A 21,225-nucleotide genomic window follows, 5' to 3' on the forward strand; every position below is an offset into this window, starting at 1 on the left:
ACGGTGTTTCAAAAATAGGAAGAGATGAACAGAGTCAGATGGCAAAGAGGTGAATGAATTCCATACTTTAGGGTCCATCACAGAAAAGGCATAATTGCCTGCGAAATTCTAAGACATAATTAGATTTGGAGGGATAAGATTTTTGTCAGTAAATGTCAATAAATGTTGATTTCGCCATACATACAAAACAATGAAAAATATTTCCATAGATTATGAAAATTTACAGATAGGAAAAGAAAAAGAAAAATGCTGCATGAGAACTTTTTAGAGTCAAAATCCAGTTATTTAGACTTCAGAATTAGGCTTGTTACAAATCGACTAGCAAATAAATAGTAAAAACATATGTTTTGTTGATTTAAGGATATTTACTTTGTATATTTTGACATATGATGTTGACAATTTGTTTTAACATTGATAAGTTTCAAAAAGTTAAAGCATTATCATCTACTCTCATTAAATAACTGACAGCCCCCCATCACTTTCTGCAACTGTGAACATTTAAATCGATAAAAATCTTTTTAAAAAGCTTAAAAATAAACATCAATATTATCCGTCAAAATTATTTTAAAAAATGAATTCTGCCATGCTTTAAACATAATAGTTAGAGTCCTAAAAGGTGGATGGTATCAAGAGTTTTGACAATGATCCGAGACTCAGAGGAGGTCCTGAGTGTAGCCAAAAGTCAACACTACTTATGACTGAAATAAATAACCAACCAACAAGCTTATAACCTGTCTACCGTTGCATAGCAGCCAATGTAAAGAATATAAGGGAGGGTACAATGATTTTCTTAAACTAGTGAGTAAATGTGCTAATTATTTATATAGTGCTGTAAATATATCTGACTCTTTACAAACAATGAAGCACATGCTCTGTCCAGGAGTGTTTACAATCTAAGATAGACAAGACACAGGACAACAGTTTAGGTAAGAGAGGGTCAGGAGAGATTATTGGTGAGGAAAATGAAGTACCTGAGTGCTGTTGCAAGGTCATCCTAGGATAAATTAAAGTGAAACCTGTGCATACTTTGCTACTGAAAACATTATAACACATCTGGCATATGGCTTTTGATGGGATGAATGTGTGAAAAGTGTCTTCAAGATTTTTAATCTTATTACCTCCAGATGAGTGGTCTCAACAAGTGGGGCTGCGAAGGAGAAGAGTAGTCTCATCTAAATTACTTCTGCCCAACAACAAGATTTCTGTTTTATCAGCGTTAAGGACTAAGCAGTTTTATATATCCATCTGGTAATTACGTGACAGAAAAATAACTTGCTGAGTCTACAGAGCAAGACGTACATAATTTATATCCACATACTGATACAATTGTATTCTGCATTTAGAGGCTATTTCACCAAGAGAGCTCATGTATACTGAAAAATGTGGAAGATATGTGGTATACATCAGGGATGTGTCCTATCAAATCAGACATGACAGTTTTCCATCACTATTAAATATGACTCCTTGGTAGTTTTAGAACACATCAGCAAAGTTTTAGTCACCAAACAGCCTACTTTCAGTCATATCAAAATTGCTGAGAGGTCCAGCATGCCCATCTAACCCTGCTCTAAAACCAGCAGAATATTCTCAATCATGGTTTCAACTTGAGAATAAGAATGGACCAGTCTACCCAGGTTGTCGTTAATTTTAAGTTTACCTATAAACCTGAATAGCAGTTTTCTCAATAGCTAAAATGGAGAAATTAGATTGGCTGGTTGACAGTCACTCCAGCATCAAATGGTACCTTCTTGAGGAGGGGGTGGGCTTCCATGTGTTTGAGGGTGACCAGCACGCATAATTAAGCATGTTGTTGATAATGGTACCATATCCACAATATTTGCTATAGCCAGCCAGGTTGAACAATTATCATAGTTCTCAATGGTGAGCCTTAATGAGCCCAGAAGACCACAGGTATCCCCAGCTTCCCAACATGTACACAGGAAGAAACAGTGAAATCAGAGAGTACAGAAAGACCAGCCTGAAGCCAGTCCTAGCTACAAACATCATAGCATACTTGACTGTAGGAACCACAAACTAGACACATGAGTTCATGGTGTGTCTGTCTCTGAGGATAAGGAAAATTTTTATGCTGTCCTATCTTTTATGTATACCCCATAAATTCCTTGTACAGGAAATAATCTGACTTCATTATGCTTCCCTGCCATCATCTCTAATCTCTGCCCCAGCTGCTTCAGTTCCCACAGATGGAACCATGGTGGTCTGTGAGCACAAGAGGCAACCAAGTTTATATAAGTAAAGCAGTCTAAAGCTGCTTAACACAGATGGTAATAGCAGTTGCTGAGCTGATTGATTTCTTCCAACACTCCTGTAAGGGAAAGTTGAACATTTCTTTACGCCAGTTAGCAGGAGACAATCCGTCAGTCTGAGGGGCCATGGAGGAGTGAAAATACTCTGGTGTGGCATAGCTCCTGCACTGAAACGTGAGGTTGTAATGCAGTTCAGCAAGATGACCGAATACCCAAAATAGACAAGATCCAAAGACAGGTATATGGCTGTCCTTATGGGAATGCACTTGTATTTCTGTCCAAAAATCTGTTTTCTAAACATTAATAAGCACCCCCTGTGAAATAGTCACTGTCCATATTTTATTGGTGGAGAACCTGAGGCACAGAAATGCTAAGTGACTTGCCAAAGGTTTTGTAGCAAGCCAGTGAAAGAGACAAGAAGAGAACTTAGGTCTCTTGACTCCCAGTTACATGCTATAATTACCAGTCCATGGAGAAGAAAAGCTAAGGCAAAGCAGGAGAAATTGATCTTGTGACCCATGTTCCATTGCAGTGACATAAGAGAGAGGATAACTGATGTAGACTTGATCATTGTTATGTGTGATTCATGCTGGTGTGACAGCTTGACTTTTGAATGTTGTACCATTTTTGATGCATCGCATTCTGGTTGGCTTGTATTTCAATTAATTGAGCTATAAAATATCATTTTAGGGGGAGAGAACGGTGTATGCAAATAAGGTTTTGGAGTGATGCTGGCAGGAGATGGTTTTTACTACATCTGATGGATTGGTCAGCAGTCAAGCAATAGTATATTCTAATGGGTATAGTTAACAAATTTGTGCCAACAAAAATTCAATTCAGCTGTGTAGGAGATAAAATTGTGCAATTGCTACTGCCCTGCAAGATCAATACCTATCTGTACAATTTCTGGAGTATTGGCAAGGCTGTACATAGTGACTAGGAAGAGGAAGAAATTTTAATATAACTTTTTACATAAACTTTTTTCTTTAAGTAAGAATGGGCATCAGTAAACTCCAGAGAGAGTACTTTGTAGTCCTTTGTATTTAGAAAGATGTCCATGGAACCTTTTAATCTAAAGGTGTACATGAGAAGGAAAAAGTGAGTGGAGAGAGGGTTCCTGTTGTCTGACAATGGTGAAGATGACCTCTAACAAATCATATAGTGTGGTGTAAATAAGCAATTAGCACTTAACATGTGGAGTCTCTCTTTTATTAACCAGTCTGCCTATTTGATGTGTTTGTAATTATGCTCGGTATGTTCCATTATTTATACCATTTTTTAGCTTTGGATTGGTGTTTGTTCAGCAGCAGGAACTATATAAACTGGAAATTAATGAGGCACTTTATGTTGAATCATGAATGGCTGGATAAGCATGTAACATTCCAGATGAGAATGGTTTGATAATGTAAACAAGAGGTCTGAAATATCTAGATTCTGTGGAATGACAGGTTCAGCTCTGTTCTTTGCTCTTATGAACTAAATAATACATTGAATTCCCTGTAATTTACTGCATGCAGGGAGACTGTCAGAGGAAACATTCAAATCAATGTCTTGTCTGTTCTGCATGGACACTAACGATCTCCTGGCATTTGGTTAGTAGGCTGCCCCAGTGTCATTGGCCAAAACCTGTCACCACTCCCCTATCCCATCCCACTTTTATGTGATGTGCTATATGCCATCTGCCTTACTCCACACCAGGGGTTATATTTTATTGGTGTGCATGTCTATTGATGAAGTGCTTTGGGATCCTTCAGGATGAAAGGCATTATATGAATGTAAAATATTCTTGATAAACATTCAGTTTACTGATAGCTTTTTTTCTTCAGGTGGATCATCCCCCCCTCCCCCATTGAGTGTTGTGGATGGGATGCAGAAAGTGTGGATTTTTTCATCGTTTTGAGGCTTTCATCTTTCTTGGAGGGGATTTTGCAGTTAGTGTTCTGGCACAGCTGTTGTGGGAGCCCTGCTGCAGCCTGTGCATGTAATTTGAACTACATAGAGTTCTTTTTGAGTGTCTTAAACTGAATACTTTGGGGGGAGGGATAGCTCAGTGGTTTGAGCATTGGCCTGCTACACCCAGGGTTGTGAGTTCAATCCTTGAGGAGGCCACTTAGGGATCTGGGGCAAAAATTGGTCCTGCTAGTGAAGGCAGGGGGCTGGACTCGATGACCTTTCGAGGTCCCTTCCAGTTCTAGGAGATTGGTATGGTATATCTCCAATTATTATTATTAAAAAATATTCTCTTTAGCTTAAACTTTTTTATATATTGTTGAGCACAGTATTTGTGCTCAGAAAATTCAATATTTCCAGTTCATTTTTTTTGCTTTAGAATTTATGCTGCCCTGTCATTTGAGTATTGTCTCTAATTTCAGTTCCCTTAATATAGACCCATTACTTTGTGTCTTGAGAGCCTTGTAATTTCCACCCCAGATTCCAGGTTGATGGTGGTTGGTGTCTGTCTCAGTGGAGGAAAGGATCTTAAGGTAAAGAAAGGGCACAGGGTGGAGATTGAGGAGCGGTAAAACTGTTGTAAGAGGATAGTAGTAATTAAGCAGAACAAAACAAACTTGTAGAGGAGGAAGTTCATGTTCTCCCTGGATGTTATTTATGGGCATTCAGTGGCTTGGGAGCAGGAATCGTGGATGGGATGTGAGACAAGGTTGAAGACTGGTAAAATTGATGGACTTGAAAGGGAGTGTAGGACTAGAGAGCAGCTGTGAGAATGGAGTCAAAAGAATTAACAATGGAATTGAGTAAAGGAAGGAGTTTGGAGCTGTAATGAAAAGATACTTGGGAGAGTTTTCATATGGGATTTGAGAGTTTCCTTATGGGATTTATGAAACCCTGCTCTTGGACCTGCCTCATGCTGCAATACCTCTCATATACTAGGAAACAAGTTTTTCTGCTGTGGTGTACCTCTACAGCAGGGATCGGCAACCTTTGGCACGCGGCTCACCAGGGTAACCAACCTGGCGGGCTAGGCCGGTTTATTTACCTGCCACATCCACAGGTTTGGCCGATCGTGGCTCCCACTGGCTGCGGTTCACCGCTCCAGGCCAATGGGGGCTGCGGAAAGCAGCGCGGGCCGAGGGATGTGCTGGCCGCCGCATCCTGTGGACACGGCAGGTAAACAAACTGGCCCAGCCTGCCAGGGTGCTTACCGTGGTGAGCGGCGTGCCAAAGGTTGCCGATCCCTGCTCTACAGGGTGCTACCAACGATGGAAGCTATTTAGACAGCTGTTCAGGATTAGGTGAAATAATGGGTGAGTTGCCTGATGATGGAAGCAGTGCAGAAGAATGCTTCATTGTCCTAGTGTAAATGCCTTGCCTAGAGGAGGCAGTGGGGTGGGAGGGGAAGGAGGAAGGACTGTAATTCACCTCTGATGCAGCTCCATCAATGGTAGCAATAGTGGAAGTTCTGGTGTAGACAGCATGTGGGTATTTTTACCACCATGTTGTTCAACCTGTCTCAGAGCAGGATCTGATGACAAGGTAATAACACCTGAACCCTATCTACATTAAAACATTCACTGTTGCTATCATTGGTAAAGCTGTACTTGTTGACTCCATTGATGAATTTTGGACAATGTTGAAGCAGCCTATGTGATGTCATTGTGTGTAGCAATTTTTTGGTATTCTGTACATGATGCTGAGATGTTTGGGAGCTAGCATGTCTTTTGGATTCTGCTTTCCTCCTCCACCATGGTAAGGAAATTATGGTGTGTAGACCCTTGCAGTGCCAGAAATTAATTTAAATCCAGGACCATGGTGTTGCCCCATTACAATGTGTTGAAATATTGATGGGATTTTTTGGTTGTATGTTGCACTGAGAGCCTTGGCAAGGGGAGGGGGACATTTAAAATACGTCAAGTATCAGAGGGGTAGTCGTGTTAGTCTGGATCTGTAAATGCAGCAAAGAGTCCTGTGGCACCTTATAGACTAACAGACGTATTGGAGCATGAGCTTTTGTGGGTGAATACCCACTTCGTCGGATGCATCCGACGAAGTGGGTATTCACCCACAAAAGCTCATGCTCCAATACGTCTGTTAGTCTATAAGGTGCCACAGGACTCTTTGCTGCATTTAAAATACGATACTTCTATCACATTGAAGGTAATACTTGTCTACATTGCTTTCTGCCAGCTCACTAGTTATCTATATTGAATGTGAATTGTAATCTGTTTTGCAGCATTTGTCTGTTCATGGTTGACTGTTTGTTTTTAACTATACCAAGACAACCGTACAAATAAACTGCTTGCTTTGTGCTTAGGGGGCAGACAAACAAATGGCCTATCTGAAAATCTAGTGGTAGATGAGTTGCTAGTAACCATGTTGTGGTTGCTCATGTAGAATCACTGTATGTCTTTCTCTTTCTCCCTCTCTCTCTCTTTCAGGATGCTCTTTAAAGAAAGCCGAAGTGTTCACAATCATCTCACTTCTGCTCCGTGAGTACAAAGTTGGCACCTGCTGGTATCCCTTCCTTGTGCTTCAGTTGTCTGGGTAGCTGTGGCGAGCCTTGTGTGTTGCTCTGTTCCTTAGGAGTTCAGACAGATTCTGGCTTATTTTCACTGCTTCTATCTCCTGCTTTTTGTTTGTTTTTTGCTTGAGGAGCTTTAGAATACACCAGGATTTTTTCTTTTAATAATTTAACTCTCTGACCTACAACTTTGGTGTTCTTGAAGCACTGTGGTTTGCATAATTCAAGCGTGAAGTGGTTAAAAAGCTGAAACAGATATTAATACTGGTATAATGCCTTTCATCCAAGGATTTCAAAGTGATTTGTAAATCCTAAACTTCACACCACCCTTGGCAAATAGGTATTATAGCATGTGGGTATTTCTTTCTCTTTTTCTCTCTTCGTTCCACTCCACAAAAACACATCTACTAAAATATCCACTGTGATTTGAGTGAAACTCTACCTTCCCTAGCCCTCAAACACTGCTGCTCTTGTCTGTGAGGAGTCATTGTAGTTCAGACAGAATTGGAATATTCATTTATAACTTTGAGCACCAAGCAAATTGTAACTCCTGTAGTAACCAAAAAATAAAACAAAACCCCAACAATTCTATGTTAATCTTACAAATAAGTATAGTGTCCTGTTTCAGAGAAGTGCATAAAAACAGTACAGTGCACTAAACTATTTAATACTTTTGAGGAAATGGAAGGGCAAAGGTATGTTTGTGGAGGAGGATGCAGGTGGGAGTATGGTACTCCTCAGACTTTCAGCTGAGGATTGTTAAGCCCTTATTGTTCGAGCTGGTATAACGGCAGATACTATTCATATTCATTTAAACTTTTAAACTTTTTTGCATCTTACTAAACTGGTTGCCTCAATAATATCACAGAGTTCCAAAAGTTAATATCGACATTTTGCCATTTTATTAGCTAATCACACAGAAATTCAGTCTTTATTGCTCTTTTATCCTTCTTAATATTTATTTTTCCTGTATGGTTTGATAACAAACTACAGATGTGAAAACATTCAGGACACCCAGATGCTAGGTTGTTCTCGAATCCAATAGCAGGTGTATGAGGCACTTTTATCTATGTAATAAGATTTCATAGTTGACTCAGACATTAGGCTTCAAAGTGACAATATGAAGTGACGGAAACCGCTACAAGCATGTTTGAGACTTCTTTTTATTCAGAATATCACCAGGTTCAATCATCATTAGGATTTGCAGTCTATTACCATCCAATTCACAAGTTTTAAGTCATTTTGACTTGACAAACTAAACCCATGCAACAGCAATGCATGTATCAATGCCATGTCAAGAGTTCTAGACCATTTTGATATCAGTGGTAACTCAACCAATCACCACCCTTACTGTATATCTAATTTGCATGGAACAGTTTCCTTGATCATGTGAGGGAGACTGTATATTGGTGGATTACTTCTCCCAACTGCCACACCTGTGGAGCAGCACCGGCTTTCAGTATGGGTATAACTGTCATAGATCACTCCAGATTGCACAATGCTATAGCGGCTACCCAGTAAGCAAACACAGTTGTGATTGAAATAGACTGAAATATGAGTTTACATTAAACAGTGTAGTCTCTATTATAATTTGGAATACAAATATTCTCTGCCTCAAAAGGGCTAAATGAGCCTCTCTTTTAACTTGGCATATATGAGGCAGAATTGATAGTCAGCAAGCGTATCAGATGCATCTAAAGAAGCACAGGGAAGTGTGACAAGCATGATAGAGAATCATAGAATATCAGGGTTGGAAGGGACCTCAGGAGATCATCTAGTCCAACCCCCTGCTCAAAGCAGGACCAATCCTCAGACATACTTTTGCCCAAGATCCCTATAATGGCTCCCTCAAGGATTGAACTCACAACCCTGGGTTTAGCAGGCCAGTGCTCAAACCACTGAGCTATGTTGCACTACATATTATCTCTGCTTCCTCCTTTTCGCCCATTCCCTCCCAGTCTTAACTGAACTTTTGTCTCAGGGACCTTTGCAGTTTAAATTAGGGGGAGGAACAGTCTTCTGTGAACTTGTTGCTCTGATGATTACATCTTCTAGAATTAGAATGACTAACCCTCTGTCTTTTCTCTTGATTTGTGTGTCTCTCTCTCTTTCCTGCTTTTAGGGCAAAGAAGAAGGTGATTCTGGCACCTAAACCCAAAGTGAAGGTAAATATTGCAGCCACCCATGCAAACGTTCAGGAAGTGATGTTGAACATGGTGCATGTTAAAAAATTTCCCTTTTCCATAGCTAAATCACTAGAACTGGTAGAAAACTTTCCAAGGGAACAGTTTTCCATCAGAAAATGCTGACTTTATGAAATCAAAATGTTTCATGGGAACATTGATTTTGTTGAAATTTTCTACAGAAAATGAAATTTAACATTAAAGTCAAAGTTTTGCTTCAGCTTATTATATTTTGAGTTATAATATATAACAAAAGTCTGTTTTGACTTGACTTTCATGTATAATTTATGTCAAACCAAAATAAAAATGAAATGTATAATTTCAGTAAGATCAAACCAAAATATTTCAGAATATTTCATTTCTCAAAAAATATTGAGATTTCAATTTTTCATCCCAATTTGGGATTAAATCAGATTTTGGAATCTCAGAATTTCCTTTGGGCTAGAAATTCCATTTTTTGACAAGCTCTTTTTATCACAAACTTGATCCAGGTTCTTTGAGTGGACCCATTTGGTAACCTCCCTAAAAGAGCATATGCACATTTTAAAAAAATCTACCTCCTGTTCGTTGTGACCTCTCGAGTGTTTGGCTTCATAGCACTGTTGGCAAAGAGGAAATATAGTGGAATCCAGTTAACATCAGTTTGCACAATGGAATCTTTGTTCACATACTAAACCATTTGGCATGAATATATTGCTAATGATCCTGTTTTATATCAATTGAAAATCACTGGTTACTTGTTTCAATCAGCACTTAATTGCATGTGGTGGCATCACGTGCCGTTACTCACTTTAGAGACTTATGCCATAGGCTTTAAAGTGGGTAATATACCATTTGGCTTTATTGTAATTTTAAATTATAAAGACATTAAAAATGGGCTGTAAGAAGGTACTAAATGCATTAAAGTAATACACATTTTTTAAAAATGCATGCACTTTGGTGACTTCATTTTCGTCTTAAATTAGGTCATAGCACTGGAAAATTTTGCATATTTGGGTGGACAAGTTCAGTGTAGTAAGCTGATGTAGCCTCTAGCTAGGCTTACCATTTCCTCTGAGTTCCATTGTAGTTATGGTTGAGCTCAGATTTGCCTTAACTTTCAGCATATTGAAGACTAGCTCCGTAAACCTCTATAATACAGTTTACTCTTCTTTACTGTGATATTCCAAGTGGAACTACAGCTCTAGGTCTTGTTCCTGTGAGCAACACTAGGTATACTGCTAACATACTCCAGGAGTATGTGGGCCTGGTACAGTAGATCATGTTGTCACTTTGTTACATTATATGCACAGGACTGAATTTGACTGAAACTACCCATTTTAAAATGTTGCATCCTAGAACTACTTCCTTGCTGCACTATCTCTTCTGTGTGTGTTCAGTCATGCAGGCAGAGAAAGGTGGGAAAGTCTGCCACAATGTGTAACCTTATTGATGCCTAGATATTAAGGGGTGAATGCTTTAATATACTAAATGTAAGTGTCTTTATAGATCTTTTGCAAACTCTGACCCAGATCCTCAAAAGGTATTTAGGCACCCAATTCCCATTTTAATCAATGGGAGTTAAGCATCTAAATATCTTGGACTCTGTTCATAGCATGACCATTATCTGGGCTTTTGCGTCAAGATGGCATGGAGGCCATTCACAATGCCTTACCACTTAACTCACATATTTAAATTCAGTATACTTAATATGATCACTTGAAGCACATAATATCTGTTCTTCATAGCTGAATACGGTGTTCTCCCCTTCCTGTACCCTACTACCTGGTGAACAAGGTATTCAGTACTGCAGCATCTAGGTATCAGATAATGCTGACACTATCTTTAAAGGAAAAATATAACAGTAGAGCTATGCTTCTGGATTTGCGGAATGATAGCATTGCACTAAAGTTACGCTGATTTGCTTTGGAGAGGGCATTGTGACTTCCTAATGTTTTTTTTTCTCTATTTTTATCCCATACCCCGCCACCCTCCACCAGGACTCCAGTCCAAAGAAAGAGCAGAAAGCCTGTACATCTTTGGTGACTTCAGCTTGTGTTACTAATTCCAGCGCACCTATCAGTACGGTAGCTAGCTCTATCTGTACATCAGCTCCAGAGACCATCTGTTTGGATGACTCACTGGATGAAGACCTCTCCTTCCACCCACCCTCTTTGGATTCTATATCTGATGCTTTGGCAGTTATCAACAATGGAGCCAAGATCTCGCCTGTGGGGTCCACCATAGACACACCAACCTCAAGACCTCGCCCTGGGCTAAGAGAAGAGAAGCTAGCAAGCATCATGAGTAAGTTGCCTCTAGCAACTTCAAAGAAGGTAGAGCCAACTCAGACTCCACATTCATCAAGTCTTATCGCTGGTCACACAGGACCAGTACCAAAGAAACCCCAGGACTTAGTTCACACAGGCATCTCTTCAGGCCTTATTGCTGGCTCTTCAATTCAAAACCCCAAGGTTTCCTTGGAACCTTTGCCAGCCAAGCTACTTCAGCAAGGACTACAGAGGTCAAGCCAGATCCAAGCTGCTTCCTCTTCGCAGACCCATATTTCTTCCTCCAAGGCCCAAGCAGCTACTTCCTCCTCCTCCTCCTCTCAGAGGTGCAAGGATGCTGCTATCCTGGTATCCTCTTCAGAGGGCCAAGGTGGTTCTTCCTCAACATTACAAGTGACAAAGGTACACCAGCATTCGGCTGTCCAACAGAAATACGTGTCTCCTCTACAAGCAACTATTACTAAGTCACAGACCAATCCCGTGGTGAAACTGAGTAGCAATCCCAAACTCTCCTGTTCATCCCCAGTTATCAAGAGTCCAGATAAGCCAGTAATGTACCGCCTTCCTTTGTCTAGCCCCTCATCTGGAAGTGGTTCTCAAGTATCCCACTCTCTAGTTTCTCGGACAACATCCAGCACCTCTACCTCTAGTAACTGTTTTGCCAAGGCTATGGTGTCGCAGGGTTCTTCCCAGGGTTTCAAGCCTCCCTTCTCCATGGCTGCCTCTCCTAAACCGGCTGCCTCTCCCAAGCCCACTTCAACCAAACCCTCTGTCACACCCAAGCCCACAGCATCTCCTAAATTTCCATCTAAATCAACCTCATCCTCCAGGCCTACAACATCACCCACTTCTTCCAGTTCAAGTGCACTAGTACCCCAGAGTAGTCACTCCAGTAGCAGCCCCCTTCATAAACAGCCCAGTGGAGTAAATATCAGCCGGCAGTCTCCCACCATGAATTTGCTGCCATCTAGTCGCACCACAGGCCTTCAGCCTGCAAAGAACCTTCAGGCCTCTTCAAAGTTGCCCAGCTCTTCTCCCTCTGGGACTATTGGCAAAAATAACTTGAGTGGAGTCGGAATGAATGTACCTGCCAGCAGAGGCAGTAACCCTAATTCAAGCGGAGCAAGTAGGACTAGTCTCTCGGGGGGAGCAGGAAGTGGAACACAGGGTGCTACTAAACAGTTGTCGACGCCACATAGACCATCTTCTGCCTCAGGGTCTCCAGTTGTAGCAGCCAGCGTGCAGGTATGTATCTAATGAGACTCAATTGTGGGTCTCATAATGAGATTTATTTTGAAGTTTCTTTTTGTCACTATCCTTTCTCATAAATGTGATTGAAGATTGGTCATGAACATGTTTTCACTAAATCTTTCTAATGCATGTGCTGAAATGGTTTCACACTGGTGAAAGGGGTGTTTCTTCACAGGGGCAGGGTTCCAACTGACCTTAGGGTTCGGGAGGGAAGGAATTTTCATCACAACATATATTGGCAGGTCTGTGGTGTAAGGGAGCAGAGTTTGTCTTCTCTAGAACACTGAGAAGAGAGATGTTTGATTCTGTGGACTGCAACTACTTAATGGTATTTCTGGAGATTGCAGTGGGATCAAGCATTGGTAAACTGAGGCCATTCCTGTCTACATCTTCTGTGTTTGATTTCCTTTATTGTAATGGTACGATAAAGAAGGGTGTCTAGTACGTCTGCTGCCACTCTTCCAGGATTGACTTGCACAATGAGAATTAAGTTATGTAGGGTTAGAATAGCAAGCATGACCTCTGTTAAATTGATGGATAACCAGCATAGTTTTAATATTTGTGCTAATACATATTATTATTTATGCTATGGAATACTTTCAGAAGGAATATGAAAGCCCAGGAGTACACATATATCCTGGAAACGAGCTAAGTAAAAAGGTCTTGGGCAAGATTTGCTTGTACATGAATAAAAACAGCCCATGTAAGATTAGCCTTCATAGTTGCTCATATGAAATAGAGTTTGAAAATATGCCTTGGCCAGACTTGACGAAGCTCTGGTACCACTAACCAGGGAAGAGAATTTACAATTTCTAGAGTATTCTGTTCCACTTCATAGGAATAATTAGGTGGTTCTTCGAGTGCTTGCTCATATCGATTCCAATTAAGTGTGCGCGTGCCGCGTGCACGTTCTTCGGAAGATTTTTACCCTAGCAACACTCGGTGGGTCGGCTGGGCGCCCCCTGGAGTGGCGCCGCTCTGGCACCGGATATATACCCCTGCCGACCCATCCGCCCCTCAGTTCCTTCTTACCGCCCGTGTCGGTCGTTGGAACAGTGGAGCGCGGCTTAGCTGACCTCCACTTCCCTAGCTACTCGTAGTTCTCTCGTTAATTTTTGTATATATAGTTCAGATTTATACAGTTGTAGTTAACTTTATTCGTTTGTAGTATAGTTAGTGTATATAGTTCAGAGGGGTTCGGGGATTATCCCCTTCCCCGCACCCGGTGCCGGGGCCTATGCCCGGTTCACCGGGTTTCAAACCATGCTCGGCCTGCCACAAGCCGATGCCGACAAGAGATCCCCACAACTCCTGTCTTAAGTGCCTCGGGGAATCTCACCTAACAGATAAGTGCCGCGTTTGTAAGGCCTTTAAGCCGAGAACAAAAAAGGAGCGGGACTTTCGTCTCAAGCAGCTCCTGATGGAGGCAGCTCTTACTCCTCCGCCCTCGGCACCGAGCGCTGGACAGTCTTCAAGAAGCGCTCCCTCGGCACCGGATCGCGCCGGTACCGCCAAGGCCTCTCGGCACCAGCCATCACCGGCACCAACGTCCGCTCGGCACCGATCCTTCTTCCCGAGGGTGAAGAGGCACAAGACTCCTGCTGCGTCCAAGCCGCCTGCTCCGCAGCCCGAGCGCTATACTAAGTCGGACCGCCCGGCACTGATACCTGCCGTGGCACCGACAATATCGGCACCGTCAATTCCGGCCACGCAAGAGCAGTCGAGTCCGGTGCCTGAAAGCTCCCCGGTGCGAGCCGTGGTTGAGCTAACTATTCCCTCCACGCTGGAGACATTTTCCACGGCAAGGGAGTTGATTGCAATGACAGCGTCTGTGCTGCCTCAACCGCCGGCACCGCTGATGCGGGTTATATAGTCGATCGGCAAGCCTGCCTTGATCAGACCACCCTCCGTCGGCACCGCAGAGCGGCACCGTTCACGATCGCGGTCCCGCAGATGTTCTCGGTCCCGTTGCCAATCCAGGTCCCGACGCCGCTCGCAGTCCCGGCACCATTCTCCATTTCGGTACCGGTCATCCTCGCGGCACCGGTCAGCAACCTGTTTGCTGGCCCGGTACACTCGGCACCGATCCAGCTCCCATGTAATTAAACACTGTATCATAATGCATATGCACAACTGTGCTGACTTAAAGTTGCATAGACAACCATAAATTTGGCTTTTTCTAACTTCTTGAGAGCTTGACTTTGCAACCTAAATAATAATCCTTTAACATGACTTTTTGTATGTAGTGTCCTAGATTTTTTTTTAAGAAAAAAGTAAAAACAGATATTATGTACATCTGTAATGGCTTCCTTCATAATGCATCATCAGCAGGATTTGAACCCTAAATCTGTGCTGCAGTGCTAAAGACTTGTAGCACTTGCAGGACTCACTATATTAGCTGGCAGCAAGAAAAAGGCTGTTTATGCCACAGTAAAATGGGATTTACAGGCACCATATGCTGAGTTTGGAGGTTTATAGGGGAGTCTGGCCCATTTTTTTACTTCCTGCTTGAGGAGTTGGGGGAGCTCCTGCCCCATGTGGTGCCCCCACCAAGGAAGGTGGATGTGATGCTGGGGCCATCCACTGAGTTTGAGGATTATGGTTCATATTATGGTTCATAGATAAGGCCAGAAGGGACTAGTCTGGTCCTAGTCTGGCCATAGGACTTCAAACAGGAATTAATTCAAGGAATTAGGGTATCTTTAAAAAAAATAATAATCCAATCTTGATTTAAAATTTCCAGATTTTCACAACCCTTGCTAAGTTATCCCAATAGTTTATTACACTCTCTGTTAAAAACTTGTGCCGAATTTCTGGACTGAATTTGTTTAGTTTCCAGCCATTAGATTTTGTTTTACCTTTGTCTGCTAGATTGAAGAGGCTCCTATTAAAGTTTTGTTTCCCATAGGTACTCATACACTATGATCAACTCACCCCTTAACCTTCTCTCTGATAAATTAGATTGAGCTCAAGTCTTTCTCTATAGGCATATTTTCTAATCCTTTAATTGTTTTTGTGGCTCTTATCTGAACCCTCTCCAACTTATCAATGTCCTTCTTGAATTCTGGACACTATTCTGATAGCAGTCACACCTGTTCTGAATTCAGAGTTAATATAACCTCTCTACTCCTGCTCAGTATTCACTATTTATACATTCAAAGATCACATTAACCCTTTTGGCCATAATGTTACACTAGGAGCTCATGTGTAACTGATTATTTCCATGATCCCCTAGTCTCTTTCAGAGAAAATGTTTGCCAGAATAGATCCTCCTTCCTGTAAGTGTGGTCTGCATTCTTTGTTCCTAGATGTATGACTTTGGTTATTGAAATGCATGTTTTGCTTTCTTCCAACTTTCCAAGCAATCCAGATTGCTCTGTATCTGTGTATCTGTATCCTCTTCGTTATTTACCACTCACAGAGTTTTTCTGTCACCTGCGAACTTTGTCAGTAATAGTTGTATGCACGTCATTGATAAAATAATTAAATAATATAGGACCAAGAACTGATCCCTATGGCACCCTACTAAAAACACACCTGCTCAGTGGTTCCCTGTTTAAAATTACATTTTGAGACCTGTCATCCCATTTTAAATGTTTAATGTGTGCCATGTTGATTTTTGCATAGTTGTAGTTTCTTACTCGAAATGTCATGTGGTACTCAGTCAAATGCCTTTAAAGGTCTATTATGTCCACATTATTACCTTTATCAACCAAACTTCTAAGCTTATCAGGAAAAGAGATTGTTACTTTGACAAAATCTATTTTCCATTATATTACTCTTTTAATTCTTTATTAACTGAGTCCTGTGTTGGTTATTCCATTTTATTTTTTTTGGTCTGGAATTGATGTCAGGCTGACAGGCCTAACATTACTCAGGTCATTGTGTTTACCCTTTTAAAATATTGGCACGATAGCTTTCTTTCAGTACTTTGGAACTTTCCCAGTGTTCCAAGACTTACTGACAATCAACATTAATGGTGCATTCAGCTCCTCAGACAGCTCTTTGAAAACTCTTGGATGCACAATATTTAGACCTGCAGATTTAAAACTGCCTCAAGTGGCTGCTGTTTTAACTTCTGAGTTACTGCTGGAATAAGTATTTTATAATCATATAATATGAATAAATCTGTATTTGGGGAAAAGCCAGAACAGAAATATTTATTGAAAACTTCTGCCTCTTCTGCATTATTTTTGACTTTTCTACCATTTCCACTTAGTAATGGACCAATACCATTGTTAGGATTTCTTTTGTTCCTAATATATTTTTAAAAATACACACACAAAACCACAAACCACCTCTTCCTTACTATCTTTATCTCTTCTGGCCATTGATTTCTATCTTGTGTGCTTTTTGCTTTCCTTAGTATTTTTCTATAGTTCCTATTGTCTAATTTATATTCATTGCTATCAGCATCTTCTTTTGTCCATTTATTTTATATTAGCTGCTTTCACTTCCCCTATAAGCCAGGTTAACCAATGTAGTCCTTTTTTTTTTTTCCTTCCTCTTTTCCCCCCTCTCTATTTGTGGATTTGGGGGGCATTTAATAAAATGTTCTTAAATGGTTCCCAATTATCATTCACATTTTTCTCTAAATTTTTTTCTTCCAGCTGATTTGAGTCATAATTTTTTTCAGATTTGTGAATTGGCCTTTTAAAGCACCCAGTATTTGTATTAATGGTTTTTGGACTTCTTTCTGTTTGCACATAAAAATACAACTCTCTCAAGTCATGATCACTTTTACCTAAGCAACCACTATTTTTTATTTCTGTGATCAATTCCACTTTATCTGGCAAGATGAGGTTTAATATAGAATTGCCCCATGTTAGATGCAACAGATTTTGAGTTAAGAAATTGTAATCTTCAATTTTAGAAATTCCAAGAATGTTTTAGTACTAGCCATATAGAGGGCCACCTTACCTGTTCTGGTTTCAAGCTAGCTGCTACTTCTGTTTCTCTCTTCAGTTCCCCAGTAACTTCAACATAAAATTTCATGTATTGAGTTAGAGCCCTTCTTGGGGTCTTTGTTTATTAACTAAGTTTTCAAAGAAGCATGAACTCCTACCCAGTCTTCCTTGCTTGCTCACAACTGTTGGTACAGGGTTTGTAGCCCTGTCTGTTGAGGCTATCCTCTAGCAGACTTGCTCTCTATGCTCAAATTTTCCTACTTGGCTCCCGCTTTCTGCAGGCTCCAGGCCCTCTGCCTGGGAGCTACAGAGAGCCTCTGTGTTAAAGCTGCTTATTCAGCCTTGCTGCTCCTTTGACTCTCTAGCGAGCCGTCATGTCCAGGGCTTTCTGCCTGAAGTCTTTCCTTCTCTTGTCTTCCCTTTGGCTCTCCACAGACTTCTGTTTTATCTCCACCTGATTTAACCACATGACCTACTTGTCATGTGACAGTCCAAAGCCTTGCCCATCCCAAGGCAAGCTCTCAATATCTACCAGAACCTCATTTCCATTGACACCAGACAGTTTGCTTCTCTGCCTGCAGTATCTTTAGTATTCTAGGCCTCCTCATATTTTCTTGATGCTATGTGCAAATAGGCAGAGCTTACAGTCATTGTTCATATAGGGCAAACCCATCTTCCATGTCCCACTTGCTCACAATCAATGCACACAATTGGCAGTGCCCATGCCTTATTTCCTTTCTGTATCTATGGCAGTTGACCCACTGTAGTTGCTGGACCTCCTTGATGCTGCTATTGCCTGGATGCTTTGAAAAACTGAAAGCAAAACTCTCACAGATAATGCTGCCTCTCCATATGCCGGCTCAAGAGGGTGAACATCTCACCACCGATGAAGGTCGTGGTGCCTACAGTTTTACCACACTCCATAAGATGTTTCAGTGCTCTGATCATTCTTTCCTCTAACCCTGGGTGGCCAAACTTACTGATCCACTGAGCTGCATACGACCATCTTCAGAAGTTCGAGAGCCTGCCAGGGCTCATGCTGAAGCCCTGAGCCCCGGCAGGCACACCATGCGGTGCTGAAGCCTCAAGAACCCCTTCTGACTAAGAACAGTGTACTCCCTAGACAAACACCATACTTGTGGATTAGTTACAGCACATTGAGCTGCTAGAACTTACCGTGAATGTGAGGAATTAACTGTCCTTTTCAGCCCCTTCCTTGACAGTGACGCTTATTATGGATGCCTTAGGGACAGGTTGGGCTGACCACAAGAATCACCTCCAAATATGAGAAGTGTAGTTCCCGAATCATCTGAAATTAAACATAGAATCATAGAATATCAGGGTTGGAAAGGACCTCAGAAGGTTCATCTCGTCCAACCCCCTCCTCAAAGTCAGACCAATCCCCACAGGAATGACCTATTCCTAAGGGCCATCAGGCTAGCCAGGATTGTGTTCCTACCTGGAACTCTGTAGTGCAAATCCTGATAGACAATACCTCCATGCATCACCTACCACTAGTTCTTCATCCCCCAGGGGTCAGCATTTCAGATTTCTTGAGCAGAAACATGGTAACCAACCATTAGTGGTCACTGCAGAAATCCAGCCTGGACTGATATTCCGAAGGTGGTGTACCCTGATCATAGACCTATTCACCTCAGCAGGGAACGCCAAATGTGAAGCCTTTTGCTCTAGGGGGCAACATGAGTATAGGATCTCTGCCAGACACTTTTCTCTTTGAGTGGTCTCATGCTCTCCTCTGTGCCTTCCCACTGATTCCCCTGATCCCCAGGATAATATCCAAGATCAGATGGGACAAGGTCACTGTCATAATAGCCCCATGCTGGCCAAGACAGTTTTGGCAATCACACCTACATTAGATGTCCAGCCAACCTCCCATGCCTCCCCTCTTACCCAGACATAGTATCTAGGGTGTCAGATGCTGCATCTGGACCCACAGTTGCTGCACCTGACAGCTTGGATGCTGGCTAGATGAGTATCACTGACACGGAATGCTCCAGACAGGTGCAAGAGTGTCTTATGAAGAGCAGGAAGGCTTCCACAGGAAGAACCTACTCTGTGAAATGGAAACATTTTTTGTTTTGGTTTGGTTTTTATTTAATATAGCCAATTTAGAACTATGTGAATCTGGTCAAAGCTCCAATCCCAATGATCCTGTATTATGTGCTACTTTTGAAACAGTCAGGGCTGACATTTCACTCTCTCAAAGTTCATCTAGCACCAATATCTGTGCATCTTGCACCAGTTCAGTCACATTCTGTTTTCTCTCACCCCAGAGTGTCTAGAGTCTTCAAGAGCCTTCTCCATGCCTGCCCTCCAGTTAGAGACCCGTTCCTACCTGGAACCTCAGTGTGATCCTCTTGTAGCTCATGGAGCCTCCCTCCAAACCTCTATCAGAATGTTCAGTGTACCACCTTACCATCAAGATGGTCTTTCTAGTCACCATTATGTGAACACAGGGTCAGCGATATTCAAGCCCTTATGGCTGGACTGCCGTGTATGTCATATCACCACCATTTCCCTATGAAGAGAACAAACCCCAAGTTCATTCCCAAGTTTGAAGATTTCACCTGAATCAGACTTTCAATCACCTTATCAGACTTCTTTTGAAAACTTCACTCCTCTCCAGGAGAAAGTCCATATCCTGGACACTTCCAGAGCACTTCTCTACTATCTAGACAGGACTGAGCCCTTAGCTCGCCTCCTTGTCTTTGTGGCCATATCAGGTATATCAGATGGCCCAATTGATCTCTTCTCAGCTACTTTCCAAGTTGATTACACAGTGTACTTCCACCTGTTACCAGCTCTCTCTCTCTCTCTCTCTCTGAATGTCAAGGCTCACTCCACCAGGGCATAGGGGACCTCATCAGTCTGCTTCAGAAATGTGCCAGTTTCACAGATTTGTAAGGCAGCTATGTGATGTAACACACTGGCCTTCATTAAACATTATGCACTTGACATGGCAGCTAGGGCAGATGCCAAGTTCAGAAGACCCAGAACGTCTAGCTTTAAATCTTTATTTGATTAACACAACTGATAGTCCTCTTAGCCATGTGGAGGAGAATACTGCTTTCCAGGCCACCTACAATGGGATCTACACTGACACATACTTGAAGAGGAAAATATTGTTATTCAGCCTACATAACTGGTTCTTTGAGGTGGTGTAGTCAGTGTGGATTCCACAATTAGCCCTCCATCCCCACTTTTCTGAGTCCTCAGCTACACAGGCTTTGAATTGTGAGAGAACCGAAGGAGGATTGCAGCCATCCTCCTCTTTTATGCACTTGTGCAGGAGTATGAGAAGACTCCGGGCGTGTGCACAGCCCCAGCAGATGCTACTAATGAAAGGAATTCAGTCTCATGTATGAGAGGCACATGTGCAACTACAATGGGATCCACGCTGACTACAACATCTCAAAGAACTACAGTTTCTATAGTGTAAGTAACATATTTATCTCGACCCCAAAGGACTGATTTAGACACATGATCTGCCTGTCGTGTGACTTTGCTCACCTCCCCAGGTGGAAAAGATTAGCAAAGTTTCACAGTTGGGGCTGGTTCCGTCTCCCTTAAAATACCACTTATCCTGCTATGGGCAGCATGAGACTGTAAATACATGTCACTCAGATTGATGTCCACCATAATAGTTCAACTTTCTTTCCAACACAGTATAGATAATGCTTACGGAGCCAGTCAACTGTTCTCTAGTGTGACTTTGGTGGTCTGTAGGAAACCACAACTAGTACCCCATCTTGTGCTTTATCTTTTAGGATATTGATCTGTAAGCATTCCAGATCATTTTCTTCTGAGTTGTCAGTGACTCAAAAACAGTTAAGGCCATTTTTGACCCCC

General features: G+C 41.9%; 1 protein-coding gene and 1 long non-coding RNA gene across 16 annotated transcripts in view; one reads left to right on the forward strand and one right to left on the reverse strand.

Moving 5' to 3' along the window:
- UBN2 (ubinuclein 2) overlaps positions 1-21,225 on the forward strand; it is a 99,464-nt gene that overhangs the window by 53,248 nt on the left and 24,991 nt on the right. For 14 of the 15 annotated variants that reach the window (XM_044983162.1, XM_044983182.1, XM_044983189.1 and 11 more), the window contains 3 exons: positions 6,662-6,712; positions 8,867-8,909; positions 10,907-12,442. In XM_044983162.1, the coding sequence (XP_044839097.1) occupies positions 6,662-6,712; positions 8,867-8,909; positions 10,907-12,442 (1,630 nt within the window). The remainder of the gene's footprint in view (positions 1-6,661; positions 6,713-8,866; positions 8,910-10,906; positions 12,443-21,225) is intronic. The other variant, XM_044983207.1, reaches the window with a different exon arrangement.
- Positions 9,430-19,895, reverse strand: LOC123346074. The gene is made up of 3 exons (XR_006572922.1): positions 19,793-19,895; positions 18,532-18,664; positions 9,430-9,526 (listed from the first exon to the last, which is right to left on the reverse strand). It is a non-coding gene; the product is annotated as an uncharacterized LOC123346074 (long non-coding RNA).

The sequence above is a fragment of the Mauremys mutica genome, chromosome 1, assembly GCF_020497125.1.
Source record: "Mauremys mutica isolate MM-2020 ecotype Southern chromosome 1, ASM2049712v1, whole genome shotgun sequence".
NCBI classification, from domain to species: domain Eukaryota; kingdom Metazoa; phylum Chordata; order Testudines; family Geoemydidae; genus Mauremys; species Mauremys mutica.